Source organism: Salvelinus namaycush, chromosome 8, assembly GCF_016432855.1.
Source record: "Salvelinus namaycush isolate Seneca chromosome 8, SaNama_1.0, whole genome shotgun sequence".
In the NCBI taxonomy this organism is placed as follows: domain Eukaryota; kingdom Metazoa; phylum Chordata; class Actinopteri; order Salmoniformes; family Salmonidae; genus Salvelinus; species Salvelinus namaycush.
The window spans coordinates 8,719,310-8,739,775 of record NC_052314.1 but is presented as its reverse complement, the minus strand read 5'-3'; the positions used below and the strand labels follow the sequence as shown (position 1 = coordinate 8,739,775).

At 43.8% G+C, this 20,466-nt stretch overlaps 1 protein-coding gene across 1 annotated transcript in view; it reads left to right on the top strand.

Annotated features, from left to right (window-relative positions):
- The first annotated feature begins 9,477 nt into the window (after nt 1–9,477).
- LOC120052369 (dual specificity protein phosphatase 8-like) overlaps nt 9,478–20,466 on the top strand; it is a 91,016-nt gene continuing 80,027 nt past the window's right edge. The window contains exon 1 of the mRNA XM_038999229.1: nt 9,478–10,001. Coding sequence (XP_038855157.1) covers nt 9,765–10,001 — 237 coding nt within the window. The 5' untranslated portion in view covers nt 9,478–9,764. The remainder of the gene's footprint in view (nt 10,002–20,466) is intronic.

Genomic DNA, 20,466 nt, shown 5'->3' with positions numbered 1-20,466 from the left:
ATCTCCATCTCTCTTCTATCTGTCCTGTCTTCTATCTCCATCTCTCTTCTATCTGTCCTGTCTTCTATCTGTCCTGTCTTCTATCTCCATCTCTCTTCTATCTGTCCTGTCTTCTATCTCCATCTCTCTTCTATCTGTGCTATCTTCTATCTCCATCTCTCTTCTATCCGTCCTGTCTTCTATCTCCATCTCTCTTCTATCTGTCCTATCTCCATCTCGCTTCTATCTGTCCTGTCTTCTATCTTCTATCTCCATCTCTCTTCTATCTGTTCTGTCCTGTCTTCTATCTCCATCTCTCTTCTATCTGTCCTGTCTTCTATCTCCATCTCTCTTCTATCTGTCCTGTCTTCTATCTCCATCTCTCTTCTATCTGTCCTGTCTTCTATCTCCATCTCTCTTCTATCTGTCCTGTCTTCTATCTCCATCTCTCTTCTATCTGTCCTATCTTCTATCTCCATCTCTCTTCTCTGTCCTATCTTCTATCTCCATCTCTCTTCTCTGTCCTATCTTCTATCTCCATCTCTCTTCTATCTGTCCTATCTTCTATCTCCATCTCTCTTCTATCTGTCCTGTCTTCTATCTCCATCTCTCTTCTATCTGTCCTGTCTTCTATCTCCATCTCTCTTCTCTGTCCTATCTTCTATCTCCATCTCTCTTCTATCTGGCCTGTCGTCTATCTCCATCTCTCTCTTCTATCTGGCCTGTCGTCTATCTCCATCTCTCTCTTCTATCTGGCCTGTCGTCTATCTCCATCTCTCTCTTCTATCTGGCCTGTCTTCTATCTCCATCTCTCTCTTCTATCTGTCCTGTCTTCTATCTCCATCTATCTGTCCTGTCTTCTATCTCCATCTATCTGTCCTGTCTTCTATCTCCATCTATCTGTCCTGTCTTCTATCTCCATCTATCTGTCCTGTCTTCTATCTCCATCTATCTGTCCTGTCTTCTATCTCCATCTCTCTTCTATCTGTCCTGTCTTCTATCTCCATCTCTCTTCTATCTGTCCTGTCCTCTATCTCCATCTCTCTTCTATCTGTCCTGTCCTCTATCTCCATCTCTCTTCTATCCGTCCTGTCCTCTATCTCCATCTCTCTTCTATCCGTCCTGTCTTCTATCTCCATCTCTCTTCTATCCGTCCTGTCTTCTATCTGTCCTGTCTTCTATCTCCATCTCTCTTCTATCTGTCCTGTCCTCTATCTCCATCTCTCTTCTATCTGTCCTGTCCTCTATCTCCATCTCTCTTCTATCTGTCCTGTCCTCTATCTCCATCTCTCTTCTATCTGTCCTGTCCTCTATCTCCATCTCTCTTCTATCTGTCCTGTCCTCTATCTCCATCTCTCTTCTATCTGTCCTGTCCTCTATCTCCATCTCTCTTCTATCTGTCCTGTCCTCTATCTCCATCTCTCTTCTATCCGTCCTGTCTTCTATCTGTCCTGTCTTCTATCTCCATCTCTCTTCTATCTGTCCTGTCTTCTATCTTCCATCTCTCTTCTATCTGTCCTATCTTCTATCTGTCCTATCTTCTATCTGTCCTATCTTCTATCTGTCCTGTCTTCTATCTCCATCTCTCTTCTATCTGTCCTGTCTTCTATCTCCATCTCTCTTCTATCTTTCCTGTCTTCTATCTCCATCTCTCTTCTATCTGTCCTGTCTTCTATCTCCATCTATCTGTCCTGTCTTCTATCTCCATCTATCTGTCCTGTCTTCTATCTGTCCTGTCTTCTATCTCCATCTATCTGTCCTGTCTTCTATCTCCATCTATCTGTCCTGTCTTCTATCTCCATCGCTCTTCTATCTGTCCTGTCTTCTATCTCCATCTCTCTCTTCTATCTGGCCTGTCGTCTATCTCCATCTCTCTCTTCTATCTGGCCTGTCGTCTATCTCCATCTCTCTCTTCTATCTGGCCTGTCGTCTATCTCCATCTCTCTCTTCTATCTGGCCTGTCGTCTATCTCCATCTCTCTCTTCTATCTGTCCTGTCTTCTATCTCCATCTCTCTCTTCTATCTGTCCTGTCTTCTATCTCCATCTCTCTTCTATCTCCATCTCTCTCTTCAGCATATCACTCTGCATCCCACTGCTGGCTTGCTTCTGAAGCTATACAGCGTTGGTCCTGGTCAGTCCCTGGATGGGAGACCAGATGCTGATGGAAGTGGTGTTGGAGGGCCAGTAGGAGGCACCCTTTCCTCTGGTCTAAAAAAAGATCCCAATGCCCCAGAGCAGTGACTGGTGACATTGCCCTGTGTAGGGTGCTGTCTTTTGCATGTGACGTTTAACGGGTTTCCTGACTCTCTGTAGTGACTAAAGATCCCATGGCACTTATCGTAAGAGTAGGGGTGTTAACCCCGGTGTCCTGGCTAAATTCCCAATCTGGCCTTCATACCATCACGGTCACTTAATCATCCCCAGTTTACAATTGGCTCATTCATCCCTGTAACTATTCCCTGAGTTGTTGCTGTAAATGAGAATGTGTTCTCAGTCAAATTGCCTGGTAAAATAATGGTTTAATGAAATTCTATCTCTCTCTTCTATCAGTCTTATCTTCTATCTCCATCTATAGAGTAGCTGTACTGTAAAATTTACAGTAAATCGCTGGCATCAATTGGCCAGTAAGATACTGTAATTTATTTTATTAGTACCGCTACTATAATCCATTCTATGCAAATCCATTTTACGGTACCAAAATGTTGGTGTAATCAATTTGACAGTGTATTACTGGAATTACCCATGCAGCGACATTTTACCCAGTGTTTTTTGCAAGTAATTTCTTTTTACATTTACATGTACCTTTTGGTCTTTTAGCGGGCACTCTTGTACTTATCAACCAAGTTGATTAAAAACAACATATCACAGTCATTGCAAGTAAAACGTTTCTGTAACCGTTACTCAAAATGTTGTTATAGTTAAGGATACATTGGTCTTCAAAATAATTGTAATTACAACAAGATTCACTACATGGCCAAACATATTTGTACACCTGCTCGTCGAACATCTCATTCCAAAATCATGGATATTAATATGGAGTTGGTCCCCCTTTTGCTGCTATAACAGCCTTCAATCTTTTGGGAAGGCTTTCGCTAGATGTTGGAACATTGCTGCGGGGACTTGCTTCCATTCAGCCAAAAGACCATTAGTGAGGTCGGGCACTGATGTTGGGCAATTAGGCCTGGCTCGCAGTCGGCGTTCCAATTCATCCCAAAGATGTTCGATGGGGTTGAGGTCAGGGCTCTGTGCAGGCCGATATCGACAAACCATTTCTGTATGGACCTCGCTAAGTGCATGGGGGCATTATCATGCTGAAACAGGAAAGGGTATTTCCCAAAACTTTTGCCACAAAGTTGGAAGCACAGAAGCGTCTAGAATGTAATTGTATGCTGTGCCGTTAAGATTTCTCTTCACTGGAACTAAGGGGCCCGAACCATGAAAAACAGCCCCAGATCATTATCCCTCCCCCAACAAAACTTTACATTTGGCACTATGCAGTCGGGCAGGTAGTGTTCTCCCGGCATCCGCCACACCCAGATTCATCTGTAGGACTGCTAGATGGTGAAGCGTGATTCATCACTCCAGAGAATGCGTTTCTACTGCTCACGATTCCAATGGCTGCGAGCTTTACACCACTCCAACTGATACTTGGCAATGCGCATTGTGATCTTAGGCTTGTGTGCGGCTGCTCTGCCATGGAAACCCATTTCATGAAGCTCCCGACAAACAGTTATTGTGATGACGTTGCTTCCAGAGGAAGTTTGGAACTCGGTAGTGAGTGTTGCATCGAAGCACAGAGGATTTTTACATGCTACGCACTTCAGCATTTGACATTGTTGCTCCTAGACATTTCCACTTCACAATGACAGCAGTTACAGTTGACTGAGGCTGCTCTAGCAGGGCCGAAATTTGATGAACTCACTTGTTGGAAAGGTGTCATCCTATCACGGTGCCACATTGAAGTCACTGAGCTCTTCAGTACGGGCCATTCTACTGCCAATGTTTGTCTATGAGGATTTTATGGATGTGTGCTCAATTTTTTTTTACACATGTCAGCAACATGTGTGACAGGGTGTCCACATACTTTTGGCCATGTCGTGTATCTTATAATATATCTCTGACCATCTCTGGATAGTGACAATATAATACTGAGATATTCACAGCAACTTGATTCCAGAGCAATGAAGCGGAGCAATAAAAGTGAACATTTTAAACTGTAAGAAATGTATTTAAACAGCATTTTACTGTAATTACAAGGGATTCGAGTGAGAATGTTGGCTGTAGGGATTTGCATATTAATGAATACTTGGTGTTTTGTATGAATTGCACTTCTAGAAGCCTAACAAAAGGTTTCCCAACTGGCTATGATGACAAGGCAAAACATACCAAATGTACATGGGTAAATATTCAACCATTAAAATGTTTAAGACCCACTACAACTCTGACCTTTTCCTTTCATACAGTTAATTATTTAGGAAATACTACCACATATCAGTTAAAGTGGTACAGCACTCTCACTAACGGGTGCAACAAATATAGCTTCTTACAAGGCACGCCTTAAAATATGTTAATGTCCCAGTGATTTGTTCTACTCCCACAATACACTGAGTGTACAAAACAGTAGGAACAGCTGCTCTTTCCATGACATAGACTGACCAGGGGAATCCAGGTGAAAGCTATGATCCCTTATTGAAGACACTTGTTAAATCCACATCAAGCAGAGTAGCTGAAGGGGAGGAGACCGGTTAAAGAAGGATTTTTAAGCCTTGAGACAATTGAGACATGATTTAAGTGCCTTTGAACAAGGTATGTTTGTAGGTTCCAGGCACACCTGTTTGAATGTGTCAACAACTGCAACGCTGCTGGGTTTTTAACGCTCAACTGTTTCTCGTGTGTATCAAGAATGGTCCACCACCCAAAAGACAACCAGCCAACTTGACACAACTGTGGGAAGCATTGGAGTCAACACGGGCCAGCAGTCCTGTGGGACGCTTTAAACGCCTTGGAGAGTCTATGCCCCAATGAATTGAGGCTGTTCTGAGGGCAAAAGGGAGTGCAACTCATTATAAGGAAGGTGTTCCTAATGTTTTGTACACTCAGTGTATTGCTCCACGATGCACCATCATTTACAGAATGCTGTAGTAAATATAACAGCATAGCAATACAGTTCTTTATTCTTAAATTGTATCAAATAAAATCAGCAATTGCAAAAAGTGAATATTTAATGATATATTACACTATGCCAACTGATATATGGTGTTTTCTATCATTTTCACTTTAGGCCTTAACAAAGGATTCTAAAATATCAATACTACCGGGCAGAACAGATCAAAAGGACATGGCTAGCCACTCAACCGTTAAAGGTCTGTGACTTGCTGCCACTTTGATCTGTTCCCTATATACGTTTAATTGGTAGGGAAACACTACTACATATCACTTAAATTGGTACAGTACTCTCATTAACAGGTGCAACATATATAGCCTCTTATAAGACACGCCTTGTCACGATCGTCAATAGGAGAGAGTGAGGACCAAAATGCAGCGTGTGGAAAGTACATCTTCTTTATTTAAGGAAAGAAGACGAAAACGACACGAACACTATATAACTAAACAAAACAACACAACAGACGACCGTGAAGCTAATCAAACATAAGTGCTGACACTAAACACTTAGACATAGACAATTACCCACAAATGCATGATGCCCATGGCTGCCTTAAATATGGCTCCCAATCAGAGACAAATGAAAGACATCTGTCTCTGATTGAGAACCACTCAGGCAACCATAGACATACCTAGACACATTCACTCAACCATAGACATACCTAGAAACATTCACTCAACACAAACTCATACACTACACCCAACACCCCCTTTACCATATAACCACCCAAAATGACAAAACACAAACATTCCCCATGTCACACCCTGACCTAACTAAAATAATAAAGAAAACAAAGAATACTAAGGCCAGGGCGTGACACGCCTCAAAATGTTAATGAGCAATAAACAACAATACTGTGCACCCAAGGTTTTTGGCTCTCTACAAAATGCAGTATAGTATTGTATTTTGAATTCCAGTAAATTACTTGCAGCAATTAGCTTGTAAGTTACTGTAGAGTTTCCAGATAAGGTATATAGAATTCCTGAAGTACAGTATATTGCGGTATTCTGTGAGGGTACAGCGTTCTCACTCACGGAGTGAAACAAATATAGCCTCTTATAGCACACAACATTTTCCCACAATGCATCATAATGAATACTGTAAAACACATGTATGGTATTTTACTGTGCATTCTACAGTGTTTTGCTGTTGAAATGACAGAAAAGTTTTACAGGGTGCTTTTACTGATAAGAAAGCTAACAGTGTAGCCTTGAGCTAGATGTGTTGTTAGGCTGAGAGTTCCTCACAGAATAACAACCCTTCCTTCCCCCTCCTCCTCCCCTCCCTGTGCCGTGGCGATAATGTCATAGTAGGGGTTAGAGGTTGTTGAGTAGATCATGGCCCCCGTCCATGGACACTGCTGACTGACTGCTGACCAGAGCTCTCTCTCTCTCAATTCAAGGGCTTTATTGGCATGGGAAACACATGTTAACATTGCCAAAGCAAGTGAAGTAGATAATAAACAAAAGTGAAATAAACAATAAAAATTAACAGTAAACATTACACTCACAGAAGTTCTAAAAGAATAAAGACATTTCAAATGTCATATTATGTTTATATACAGCGTTGTAACGATTTGCAGATATTTAAAGTACAACATGGAAAATAAATAGACATAAATATGGGTTGTCTTCACAATGGTGTTTGTTCTTCACTGGTTGCCCTTTTCTTGTGGCAACAGGTCTCTCTCTCTCTGTGTTTCTCTCTCTGTCTCTCTGTGTTTCATTTTCTGTGTTTCTCTCTCTGTGTTACTCTCACTCTGCATGTCTCTCTGTGTCTCTGTCGCCCACCATGTCCCTATTGGACAGGACTGAATGTTTCTTGTTTTTCTCTCACTCACACACACGTTTCTGTCTCCCACCTCTCTCTCATACATACACAGAAATTCTTTCCCTTTCTCTCTCACACACTCTTTCTTCCTCTCTCCCACTCCTTACACACATGCTGCCTTTCTTTCTCTCTGTCTCCATCTCTTTCACCTCTCTCTTCCTCCCATTCTCTCTGTGTAGTACATGGTATGTAAATGGTACATTTCTACTCTCCAGGAAAGCTATACTGGCTCCTGTTGTTGTCGTGGAGATGTTGTCCTGCTGCATTGTTTACAGTCCTGTATTAGACGCAACCTCTGTTTCTTCATGGGAAAGCCTCTCTCTCCCCCTGTTCCTCTCCCTCTCTCTCTCTCTTACTTTCTCTTTCGTCTGGGGTGTAAACCTTCCTTTACACAGTAAGCGAGAGGAGAGGTGACATGTATTTTTCATGATGCAGCGTAGCAGAGAATAAATAAAATACCATGGCTGCTCTGCACCATCTTATGTAAAGTAGCACTTTCTGTCACCCCATCAGACAGTACCTCGGAATGTAATGTTTGTCCATCATGGGATTTCCTCAAATGTTTGGTCTACACTGTGTATGTGCAAATGTGCATGCATGAACGGTGTGTGTGTGTGTGTCAGCTAACAGTATGACAGTTGTGGCGGTGGGAGGGAAAGTCATTGTGTGATGGAGGAGAGGAGCTTATAGAGGGGTCTCTGTGACATGTGACACACACACACACACACACACACACACACACACACACACACACACACACACACACACACACACACATACACACAGGCTGTTTATCTGTGTCCAGACCTGCTCTGTGAATTCCCCCCTAGCTTAATTTATCTCAGCTCCTCAGTTTCCTGTTTCACGAGCTGCCACCCAAGAGACCTTGCACCCACCACAACACACACACACACACACAGTTTCAATTGTAGTACAGCGCTGTAGTCAGTGTCTAAAGGCACTGTGTATTGTTGTAATTTCACCTGATAGTCCTCATAGTAGATTCCTCAGATCTCAGAACAGATTGAGCTCAGGGATGATCCAGAGCCCCTGTGAAGTCCTAACATGTTATATATTTGTTTAGTACCTTGGTTGTTTTTTATATGCGAAGCCTGCAAAGAGACTGTAAATGCAAGAATACTTTACACTTGACATTGCGGTTATGGTACTGATGTAGTTTGTTTTAGGTTGCTCTCATTAGCAGCCCAGGGTCTGGCATACAGGATGGAACATGGAAGACAGCTACTTTGTCCACTTGGTCACTATGTCATGTGTGGTGTGAATCATCACTATGTCATGTGTGAATCATCACTATGTCATGTGTGGTGTGAATCATCACTATGTCATGTGTGGTGTGAATCATCACTATGTCATGTTTAGTTTCAATCATCACTATGTCATGTTTCATAACTTCTCAGGATGATTGTTTCAGTACACCTTAAATCTGTCTCATAACCCTCACACCCATGTGTTTCAAAACTCCAGCAAAGTTTTGTCTCAAAGTTGGTCACAGCTCAATTGCCACTAGTGTGTTACAAAGCATTTCATTTGAACAGTGTGTAGATGATTCACTTTAGATGGATCTTTCACATACAGGTTAGAATGTTTGACTTATAACCATCTACATGAAAAGTGCCTCCACTCACTCACTCTCTCACTCTCTCTCTCTTACTTCTCTCCTCAGACACCATGGCTCTCCTGAGGTCCGTTACAGTCGCGGTAGCTTCTCTCCTCCATTGACATCCTCTCTTCTCCTCTTCCACCACCACCACCCCTCCCCCATCCATCCACCCCTCCACCCTCAGCACCACCAATCCCTCTCTCCACCCCTCCACCCTCAGCACCACTCCCTCTCTCCACCCCTCCACCCTCAGCACCACCAATCCCTCTCTCCACCCCTCCACCCTCAGCACCACTCCCTCTCTCCACCCCTCCACCCTCAGCACCACCAATCCCTCTCTCCACCCCTCCACCCTCAGCACCACTCCCTCTCTCCACCCCTCCACCCTCAGCACCACCCCTCCCCATCTATCACCCCTCCACCCTCAGCACCACCCCTCCCCCATCCATCCACCCTCAGCACCACCTCTCTCCCATCCATCCACCCCTCCACCCTCAGCACCACCCCTCCCCCCATCCATCCACCCATCCACCCTCAGCACCACCCCTCTCCCATCCATCCACCCATCCACCCTCAGCACCACCCCTCCCCCATCCATCCACTCATCCACCCTCAGCACCACCCCTCCCCCATCTATCACCCCTCCACCCTCAGCACCACCCCTCCCCCATCCATCCACCCTCAGCATCACCTCTCCCCCATCCATCCACCCTCAGCACCACCCCTCCCCCATCCATCCACTCATCCACCCTCAGCATCACCCCTCCCCCATCCATCCACCCTCAGCATCACCCCTCCCCCATCCATCCACCCTCAGCACCACCCCTCCCCCATCCATCCACTCATCCACCCTCAGCATCACCCCTCCCCCATCCATCCACCCATCCACCCTCAGCACCACCCCTCCCCCCATACATCCACCCCTACAACCACAGCATCACCCCTCACCATCCATCCACTCATCCACCCTCAGCACCACCCCTCCCCCCATACATCCACCCCTACAACCACAGCATCACCCCTCCCCATCCATCCACCCATCCACCCTCAGCACCACCCCTCCCCCCATACATCCACCCCTACAACCTCAGCATCACCCCACCCCCCCTTCCATCCACCCATCCTCTCCACTCCTCACTGACCTCGTTGCTGCCCATCGTTGTGGCATCATGGCGGGGGAGAAGGGACCAACCAGGCGGAGTGCCATGGACATCAAGCGCCTAGCGGGGCTGATCCAGAGGGGGGCGGGTCGTCTACTGGTGATTGACAGCCGGACGTTCTCGGAGTACAACGCGTCCCATGTACAAGGGGCGGTCAACGTGTGCTGCTCCAAGCTGGTGAAGAGGCGACTGCAGCAGGACAAGGTGTCCGTCACCGAGCTACTACAGCCCAACGGCAAGGTCAAGGTAGGTCAAGGGGACATGGGTTAGAGGTCAGGGGTCAGAGTTCGAGAGTGGATGGAAGTTACAGTTTATTGTCCTTCAAGAATAAATATTTTCAACAGCTCACCAGTTACACTGCACAGTTCACAACAGGAAAACATGCTGGTAATGAGGGCCAAGGGGCTGCCTACAGTGTATCATTCTATCATAGATATCGAATCTAGATTCTATTTCTATGCATTCTATGTCTGTGTTCCAGGAGACCAGCACCAGTCATTAGTTCAGGATTATTTCCCGGATGTGAGAGATACTTTTTGAATTGATCACTATGTTGATAACTGTAAGGGCGGGAGAAGAACAGCAGCCTAAGGACATGAACATTATCTGCTATTGTTCTATGCAACAGTGTCAGGTAGAGGGCTGTGTACTGTTCTGTTCTGTAGTCAGTCTGTGTCTCTCTGGCTAGCTCCTACTCTGCTCTGGATTTCTGGGTGCTATATTTGGCAGGCAGGCAGGCAGGCAGGCTGGCAGGCGGTCATACTGTAGGTTTATTGCAATGAAACCGAATCCTCCCGTTTTCCATGACTTCTGCTCCCAATATGACAGCCTTTTTTCCATGGCCCAGCCATGGCATGCTACGCGAATCCTGTATTTTTAGTCGCTGTGTGAAACTGGAGGTTGGGTGTTTGTCTGGGTGCATGTCTGTGCATGTCTGTGTGCATGCGCGCGTGTGTGTGTGTGAGGGTGGTTGGGTGTGTGCATGTCCGTGTGTGTGTGTGTGTGTGTGTGTGTGTGTGTGTGTGTGTGTGTGTGTGTGTGTGTGTGTGTGTGTGTGTGTGTGTGTGTGTGTGTGCTCCATCCAGTATTTTTACATGATGGGTAAATCCATCTCAACAGAGCTGTGGAAATGACCTCTTCCTTCCCACAGCACCAACAAGACAGAAACAATGAAGACAGTGGCGCAATTTGAATGTAATTACACCTGTAATGCCAAAGAACACGACCACGCCATTGATTCTGTGATGCTATAAGATATGGATGACACATGCCCTTAGTATTGTGATGACGGAAACATTTGGGGGAATTTTTTAGGTGTGACACACACAGTTTGAGTGGCGACTCATAAAAGCCAGTCGTCTACTTCCCGATGTGAACCAGCGGGCCCTGGATGCCTGACCTGTCATGTATGTGTGTGGCTCGTGCTTCGTCTCATTCTCTCCTTCCCCCTAGCTGCTTATATTCATGATTTAGCACTTGGAGTCAGTCCTTCCAACTCAGCCTGTCAATGTAACTACCCATCCACCCTCAGTGAGATGTAGAGGTGTCTAACCCGCTCTACATGAGTGGAAGCAGCAGTGCCTTAGACCTTTATTCAACTTAATGAATATATGTATTTGCTCCCTGGGATTGAAAGACATCTTTAGCTGGCTGGAGAAGCTTGGCATTCCTTCCTTCCTTCCTCCCCCTCTCTCTCTCTCTCTCTCTCTCTCTCTCTCTCTCTCTCTGTCTCTCTCTCTAGAGTCATTATTACCCTGAGCAGAATGCTGTTGCACAACTCTTCTTTTAATAGACCAGTGGCTGATGTCTCCCAGTCAGTGTGTAGAGGCTTTGGACTGGTCGGAAGGCTAGAACTGGTTTACATCAGGGCTGGGTTCAATTCCAATTTCAGAAAGTGAACCCAATTCAAAGTTTTCCTAATTGAAAAGCATTAAAGATAATTGAAATTTCAGACTACATCCTGAATTGAGTGGAATTTAAATGGAATTGGTCCCAACCCTGGGGTGTAATCATTACTCCAAACTAGAGGTCGACCGATTAATCGGAATGGCCAATTAATCGGGGCTGATTTCAAGTTTTCATAACAATCGGAAATCTGTATTTTTGGGTGCCGATTTGCCGATTATTTTTAATGTAATTTTTTATTTTTATTTTTTTACACCTTTATTTAATCTTTATTTAACTAGGCAAGTCAGTTAAGAACACATTCTTATTTTCAATGACGGCCTAGGAACGTTCTGCCTTGTTTAGGGGCAGAACAACAGATTTTTTACCTTGTCAGCTCGGGGGATCCAATCTTGCATTGATTACATTGCACTCCACGAGGAGCCTGCCTGTTAGCGAATGCAGTAAGCTAAGTTAAGTTGCTAGCTAGCATTAAACTTATCTTATAAAAAACAATAAATCAATGACTGTCATTGCTCCAATGTGTACTTAACCATAAACATCAATGCCTTTCTTAAAATCAGTACACAAGTATATATATTTAAACCTGCATATTTAGCTAAAAGAAATCCAGGTTAGCAGGCAATATTAACCAGGTGAAATTGTGTCATTTCTCTTGCGTTCATTGCACGCAGAGTCAGGGTATATGCAACAGTTTGGGCTCTTTGCGAACTAATTTGCCAGAACTTTACGTAATTATGACAACATTGAAGGTTGTGCAATGTAACAGGAATATTTAGACTCATGGATGCCACCCGTTAGATAAAATACGGAACGGAATAAACGTTTTGTTTTTCGAGGTGATAGTTTCCAGATTAGTCAAAGGTATATGGTTTAGAGAGAAATAGTCGACGCGTTATAATTCCTGTAATAACTTGCGGCTGAATTTGAAAGGGGTTCCTTCGTTATTTTACCGTTCATGTCTTCCATAGAGAATGTCTTGATCTACTTCAAATAAGGTCTGTTTCGTGCAGGCTTAAACCGCCTCGACGTTTTGATACCCGTGTAAATCTCACTAGGATAAGGTAACGTTTGTCAACATATTTTCATAAATCCACTCTACAATTTTTTTTATCTTCGCTTATATTTAGCCAATATTGATCAGAGTTACCTTGTCCTATGGATATCTATACAGTTATAAAATTGGCACGGTGATGGAAGCCTACACGAAACACAGACCTTATTTTAAGTGAATCTAAAAAATATCCTATGGAATAAATGAAGGAACCGCTTTTCAGATTTTGCTAGGTGTCATGGGAATTATGATTCGCACTTTGGTTGTCAATTCTTACCATGCCCATTATTAAAATAGGATTTCCTGCATATAGAAATTAAAGTTTTTGTTTTCAGACTCTTCAGTATCATTGTCACTTCAGAGCTGTGTGCGTGTGTATTTATGTATTATATTAAGTTAAAATAAAAGTGTTCATTGTTCATTCAGTATTGTTGCAATTGTCATTATTACAAAAATGTGTGTGTGTGTATGATATATATATATATATATTTAAAAATATATATATATTATTAAATAAATCGGCCGATTAATCGGTATCGGCTTTTTTTGTCCTCCAATAATCGGTATCGGTATCGGCATTGAAAAATCATAATTGGTCGACCTCTACTCCAAACATTTGCAAAACGTTCTATTGTGCAACAAAAACTAACGTGTCTATTGGACAGATTCAGGTAGGTCCCCGTCCCTGTTTGCTGAAAATGTCTGGAGTAATGATTACACCCCAGGTTAACATAATCATTTAGGGCCCGATTCTGATCCGAGTTAAGCGCAAGTACATAGCTTGCTATTCACCTGCTATTCGTTTTGAATACGCCGTATTCTGACCTTGACTTAATTCCCTAGTAATTCCACCACCTTTACGCACGAGGAAACTGTGAATAAGTTCTAGCGAACCTACCGGTTCCAAGTGGAAAAAGCATCTACTTAATTTTTTCCTGATAGAAATAACACCTTCTCCATCCACTGTAATGTACTTGGTATTAATTTGATAAGAGCTATTGATAAGAGCTAGGTAAATGAGTTCTCCGTTTGTATAAGGGAATTGTAAATATAAGTGACACTTGTTTTAGATATATTTTACCCTATAATCGCTGGAGACAAATGTGAAACCAGTCACATGGCAGCAAACTGAAGCATATCAAGCACAGTGAAGTTGATGAAATGCTGTGCCATTATGCAGAATATTAATTGTACAGACTTCTAACTTGCAGGGATGGGCACTCTTGATTGTCTTATAGACTACCCTGACTTTTTTTCATTTCTATCATGTTAAATATTAGTCACTATCAGTATCGACCGTCAGTAGACCAAATAACAACACAATTCAACTAACAATTTACTGTTAGTTTTCTTCAGTTGGTATCATTTCATTTCATTTCATTGTTTCATTTACCTTCATTTGCTTCCTCTGTAAACGCTGGCCATGTGGTTGTTGCTGATGATCTTTAGTAACAGTTGATAATATTAAAAAAAAAGGTGAATTAAATCATTATGGAGCGCAGACCATGCCGTGACAGTTTGAACTCGCAGGCACAATACTTAGCTGTGTCATCACACAGTTCCATGGTTAGTGCAGGCAATAGATGAGGGTATAGCCTACTACTGTACACTATTATCCCTATTATGATTATATGTACACCAGTGGTGTAAAGTACTTAAGTAAAAATACTTAAAAGTACTACTTAAGTAATTTTTGGGGGTATCTGTACTTTACTTTACTATTTATATTTTTGACAACTTTTACTTCACTACATTCCAAAAGAAAATTATGTACTTTTTACTCCATGCATTTTCCCTGACACCGAAAAGTACTCGTTACATTTTGAATGCTTAGCAGGACAGGAAAATGGTCTAATTCACTCACTTATCAAGAGAACATACCTGGTCATCCCTACTGTCTCTGATCTGGAGGACTCACTAAACAGAGAACATCCCTGGTTATCCCTACTGCCTCTGATCTGGAGGACTCACTAAACAGAGAACATCCCTGGTCCTCCCTACTGCCTCTGATCTGGAGGACTCACTAAACAGAGAACATCCCTGGTCCTCCCTACTGCCTCTGATCTGGAGGACTCACTAAACAGAGAACATCCCTGGTCATCCCTACTGCCTCTGATCTGGAGGACTCACTAAACAGAGAACATCCCTGGTCATCCCTACTTCCTCTGATCTGGAGGACTCACTAAGCAGGGCACATCCCTGGTTATCCCTACTGCATCTGATCTGGAGGACTCACTAAGCAGGGCACATCCCTGGTCATCCCTACTGCATCTGATCTGGAGGACTCACTAAGCAGAGAACATCCCTGGTCATCCCTACTGCATCTGATCTGGAGGACTCACTAAGCAGAGAACATCCCTGGTCATCCCTACTGCCTCTGATCTGACTCACTGAACACAAATGTTTCATTTGTAAATGATGTCTGAGTGTTGGTGTAACGATAGTCGTCATATTCCTCCTCCTCAGACGAGGAGAGGAGAGAGGGATCAGAAGACCAATGTGCAGCGAGGTATGTAGACATCATGAATTTATTAGACAAGACGAACACTGAACCGAACTATACTTGATAAATACAAAATAACAAACAGACAACGTAGACTGACCTGAACATGCAAACTACATAAAATGAAGAACGCACGAACAGGAAAGAACGAACGAACGAATGAGACGAGACAGTACCGTGTGGTGCAATAAACACAGACACAGCGACAATCACCCACAAACAAACAATGTGAAACCACCTGCCTCTAATTGAGAACCATATCAGGTCACCCATTTACCAACATAGAAACACATAACATAGAAATGCCCACCCACACTCACGCCCTGACCGACTAACACATACAAAACAACAGAAAACAGGTCAGGAACGTGACAGTTGGAGCCTCCCCCTGGCTATCCGTCTTGTTTGCTTAATTATATGGAATTTGAAATTATTTATACTTTTTCTTTTAATACTTAAGTATATTTGAGCAATTACATTTACTTTTGATACTTAATTATATTTAAAACCAAATACTTTTAGACTTTTACTCAAGTAGTATTTTACTGGGTGACTTTCACTTTTCTATTAAGGTATCTTTACTTTTACTCAAGTATGACAATCGGGTACTTTTTCCACCACAGATGTACACTAATCTTCCAGTATTACCATGGGTTAAACAGTTCAATATAACTAAATGTAATAAATTGGTGAGGTGTAGTCACTTTTTAGGACACAAGCTCAATACAATACAAAACTGTATTAATAAGGCTTGAAATTACTTCGATGCTTTCTAAATATAGCATAATCAAATTATAAAATGACTAACTATAAGATTTGACCTTCCTTATAACTGTAAAATACATATTTCTATGTTTAGTGTTAGAGAAAATGTGCATATTTTCTAAAGTTCTCTGTTGATCAAAGCGTCTGCCCCCTTTGCTGTAAACGTCTCACAGAGCTCTAGCTTGGCTTCCTGAACTCATTAGGAACTCGCCTTCCATCTCATATTAATCCTGTCCATCTGTGACAAACAGAAACTGTTGTTTCTTTAAAATCTATGAATTATTTTTAGATTAATGGCTATAAATCGATCTCTGAATGTGCTACCGTGATGATTGCAGGCATGTGCTTTGTCAGTGGCTGTGACAGAGCGAATGAAATGGAAGGAGGGACGTCCCAGCTTCAAGTGGTTTCAGATTTCACATCCTACGTCGCACAGGCTCAGAAGAAAATACTACTGTGTCCTTGGGAACCAGGGATATCACTTAAAGCGAGCCATTTCGATCTATGGTATCCACAGATAGATGAGGAAGTGAAAATGTCGGTCGGAACCGGTACCAGAAACATGCAGGTCCCCTAAAAAGGGTACCTTACATCAAAGAGGTTTTAAAGAACTTTTGATTCCCAGGAGGACCAGTATGAATGGAAAAAAAAGATGGAAATGTACTGTAAGTTGCTCTTGATAAGAGTTTCTGCTAAATGACTAATGATTTGAGAAAAAAAATGAGTTGAGAAAAAATATATATATCACGCCCTGACCTTAGAGATCCTTTTTATGTCTCTATTTTGGTTGGTCAGGGCGTGAGTTGGGGTGGGCATTCTATGTTTTTGTTCTATGTTGTCTATTTTTATGTGTTTGGCCGGGTGTGGTTCTCAATCAGAGGCAGCTGTCTATCGTTGTCTCTGATTGAGAACCATACTTAGGTAGCCTTTTCCCACCTGTGTTTTGTGGGTAGTTATTTTCTGTTTAGCTGTTTTGTTTGCCTGACAGAACTGTTCGCTTTCGTTCTCCTGTTTGTTGTTTTTGTTTCGATTGTTTTTTTGGAATAAATCATGAACACTTCAAACTCTGCACCTTGGTCCACTCTTCCTTCAGCCCACAAGAAGCGTTACAATATCACCATCTCTCTGTCTCTCTGTCCTGGTCCCCCCACCTGTTTATCACCATCTCTCTATCACCATCCCTGTTTCCTCTCTTTCTCTCTGCCCCTCTTTTCTCTCTCTGTCTTCCCCGTTTTGCCCTGTTGCTGGCTAGCTGTTGGTATTCTCTCCACCACAGTAAAGAGGATAATGCTGCCGATTTAATGCTAGGCTGGATAAAGCTGGAACTAGCCGGGTGACACGGGATGGCCACACGGCCCCAGAGTCCTTTGTTATTGGCTAAGCATGACATCATCCCCCTTTGTGTGGCCACTGGCAGGCCGTGAGCTGGGCACGTGCAGAGCGGCTGCGCGGTATTAATGCAGGCTCCCGCCCCCACCACACACACAGACACACACTGCCTCCCACAGGGCTTTCAGCATCACCAGGGGCCGCCTCAGCGAGCCTGTCTCAGTCAGCCGATGAAGCAAAGGACATCATTGTGGGTCCTTGTGGGAGTGAATGTAGGAAGCTGAAGAGAGAGGGGGTATTCATGGGTGGGCTACCTCCTGCCTGCATCCTATTGAGTCATAATGGCAGGCGTCCCCCAAGGCTCTACTATGCTCGGCCCTTTCAGATTTTATCATCACAGGATTAGGTTGAGTGAACTAAGTGTATGGACAGGAATAAAAATGGTGTCCTCCCTCCCTACATAACCCCCATGTAATTCACTGTACTGACTCTACTAGGCTTAAACTAGGTCAGTTAAATACTGTAGGCTGTGTGTGTGAGCGTATTTGTGTGTAGTGTGTGGGTGGACCTCGACCTCAGCAGGAGCATGGTCCCTAGTCAGTGACTGTGTGATGGTCAGGCCGGGTTGTTTCTTGACTTCAGCAAAGCTAATCTTCCACGCTGCTCCATGCTGCTGGATGTGGTGTAGGAGTGAATCAGGGCCAGGACCAGGGCAAGTCTTAAAATATGGCCCAGAGGTTGGCTAGCTCCAGTCAGGGCCAGGGCAAGTCTTAAAATAGGGCCCAGAGGTTGGCTAGCTCCAGTCAGGGCCAGGGCAAGGCCTGAGAGATGGCCCAGAGGTTGGCTAGCTCCAGTCAGGGCCAGGGCAAGGCCTGAGAGATAGCCCAGAGGTTGGCTAGCTCCAGTCAGGGCCAGGGCAAGGCCTGAGAGATTGCCCAGAGGTTTGTTAGCTCCAGTCAGGGCCAGGGAGACTCTTAGACTAGCATTTAGGGAGGTCACCAGGCTCTGTTCTGTACTGCACTGTATGCTGACTGACACAGTGCAGTTCACCAAATTCAAATCAGAGTCGCAAACACTCTCTCTCTATCACACACACTCTTCTTCTGTCTTCTTCTCTCTCCAGTTTTATTTCCACTACAAACAATTTTAACACGTTTAACCTGAACTGATGTTCAAGTGTCACTGGTTAGTCTTTGATACTAATTGGTCCTTTTGCTGGAAGACTGGGTTCCGGCTGCACGTGTCCCGTAAGCCATTTACTAAATATTTATCTCTGTCACCTACCGGTATCTACCTGCTAAGGATCCTGGGTAATGACTTAATGAAGTGTAATGCCTCATGGGATTGCCCCACCGCAGACACGACACCTAGAAAAGACGAATACATTGTCTTCTTACCATATGACAAATCTCTTACATAATTTGTCTTGAATATGGATAAGAATAGCAAAATGGATAATGTTACAGTATTTGCATGATGAGCATTGAGCACTATATCAGGAACTATAGATTTGTGTTATTTACATTCACTAGTAGTGACTGAAATGGATTAGCAGTTTACGGTATCATCCTTATTTTAACTTAGGACTGCAGTATACAGTTCGATGCACAAGTGTGATATCCTGACCCTTGACATTGACATTATTTCCAGGTAATGGTAGCGACGGAGTTAGCATATGCGAGTACAGTGTCATACTTATTTCCATCCAGGACAATACAGTGGTGTAGACATTGTTTTTAGGTCCGTATCCTGTTCTAGCCAGGTGTACAGTATCATGGCTATAGCACCACTCAGGATAACTAACCCGCTGGTTGTCATAGCCAGGTAGCCAGGTTGATGGTAACAGAAGGGCGCAGCAGGATGTTTGGCGATTTTTATGACACCGCCTGGAATGTTTTGGTGATTTCCTGAGGCAGACATTTTTAGCAACACTCACATTTTAGCCCCGACCGTGGCAATACTGTGGGAGAGGCTATACAGACATGCCTGGTGCCCAATATTATGATGTACAGTGAGGAGAAGAAGTATTTGATACACTTCCGATTTCGCAGCTCTTCCTACTTACAAGGCATGTAGAGGTCTGTAATTTTTATCACGGGTACACTTCAACTGTGAGAGATGGAATCTCAAAAATCCAGAAAATCACATTGTTTGATTTTTAAGTAATTCGTTTGCATTTTATTGCATGACATAAGTATTTGATACATCAGAAAAGCAGAACTTAATATTTGGTACAGAAACCTTTGTTTGCCATTACAGAGATCAAATGTTTCCTGTAGTTCTTGACCAGGTTTGCACACACTGCAGCAGGGATTTTGGCACACTCCTCCATACAGACCTTCTCCAGATCCTTCAGGTTTCGGGGCTGTCGCTGGGCAATACGGACTTTCAGCTCCCTCCAAAGATTTTCTATTGGGTTCAGGTCTGGAGACTGGCTAGGCCACTCCAGGACCTTGAGATGCTTCTTACGGAGCCACTTCTTAGTTGCCCTGGCTGTGTGTTTCGGGTCGTTGTCATGCTGGAAGACCCAGCCACGACCCATCTTCAATGCTCTTACTGAGGGAAGGAGGTTGTTGGCCAAGATCTCGCGATACATGGCCCCATCCATCCTACCCTCAATACGGTGCAGTCGTCCTGTCCCCTTTGCAGAAAAGCATCCCCAAAGAATGATGTTTCCACCTCCATGCTTCACGGTTGGGATGGTGTTCTTGGGGTTGTACTCATCCTTCTTCTTCCTCCAAACACGGCGAGTGGAGTTTAGACCAAAAATCTCTATTTTTGTCTCATCAGACCACATGACCTTCTCCCATTCCTCCTCTGGATCATGCAGATGGTCATTGGCAAACTTCAGACGGGCCTGGACATGCGCTGGCTTGGGCAGGGGGACCTTGCGTGCGCTGCAGGATTTTAATCCATGACGGCGTAGTGTGTTACTAATGGTTTTCTTTGAGACTGTGGTCCCAGCTCTCTTCAGGTCATTGACCACGTCCTGCCGTGTAGTTCTGGGCAGATCCCTCACCTTCCTCATGATCATTGATGCCCCACGAGGTGAGATCTTGCATGGAGCCCCAGACCGAGGGTGATTGACCGTCATCTTGAACTTCTTCCATTTTCTAATAATTGCGCCAACAGTTGTTGCCTTCTCACCAAGCTGC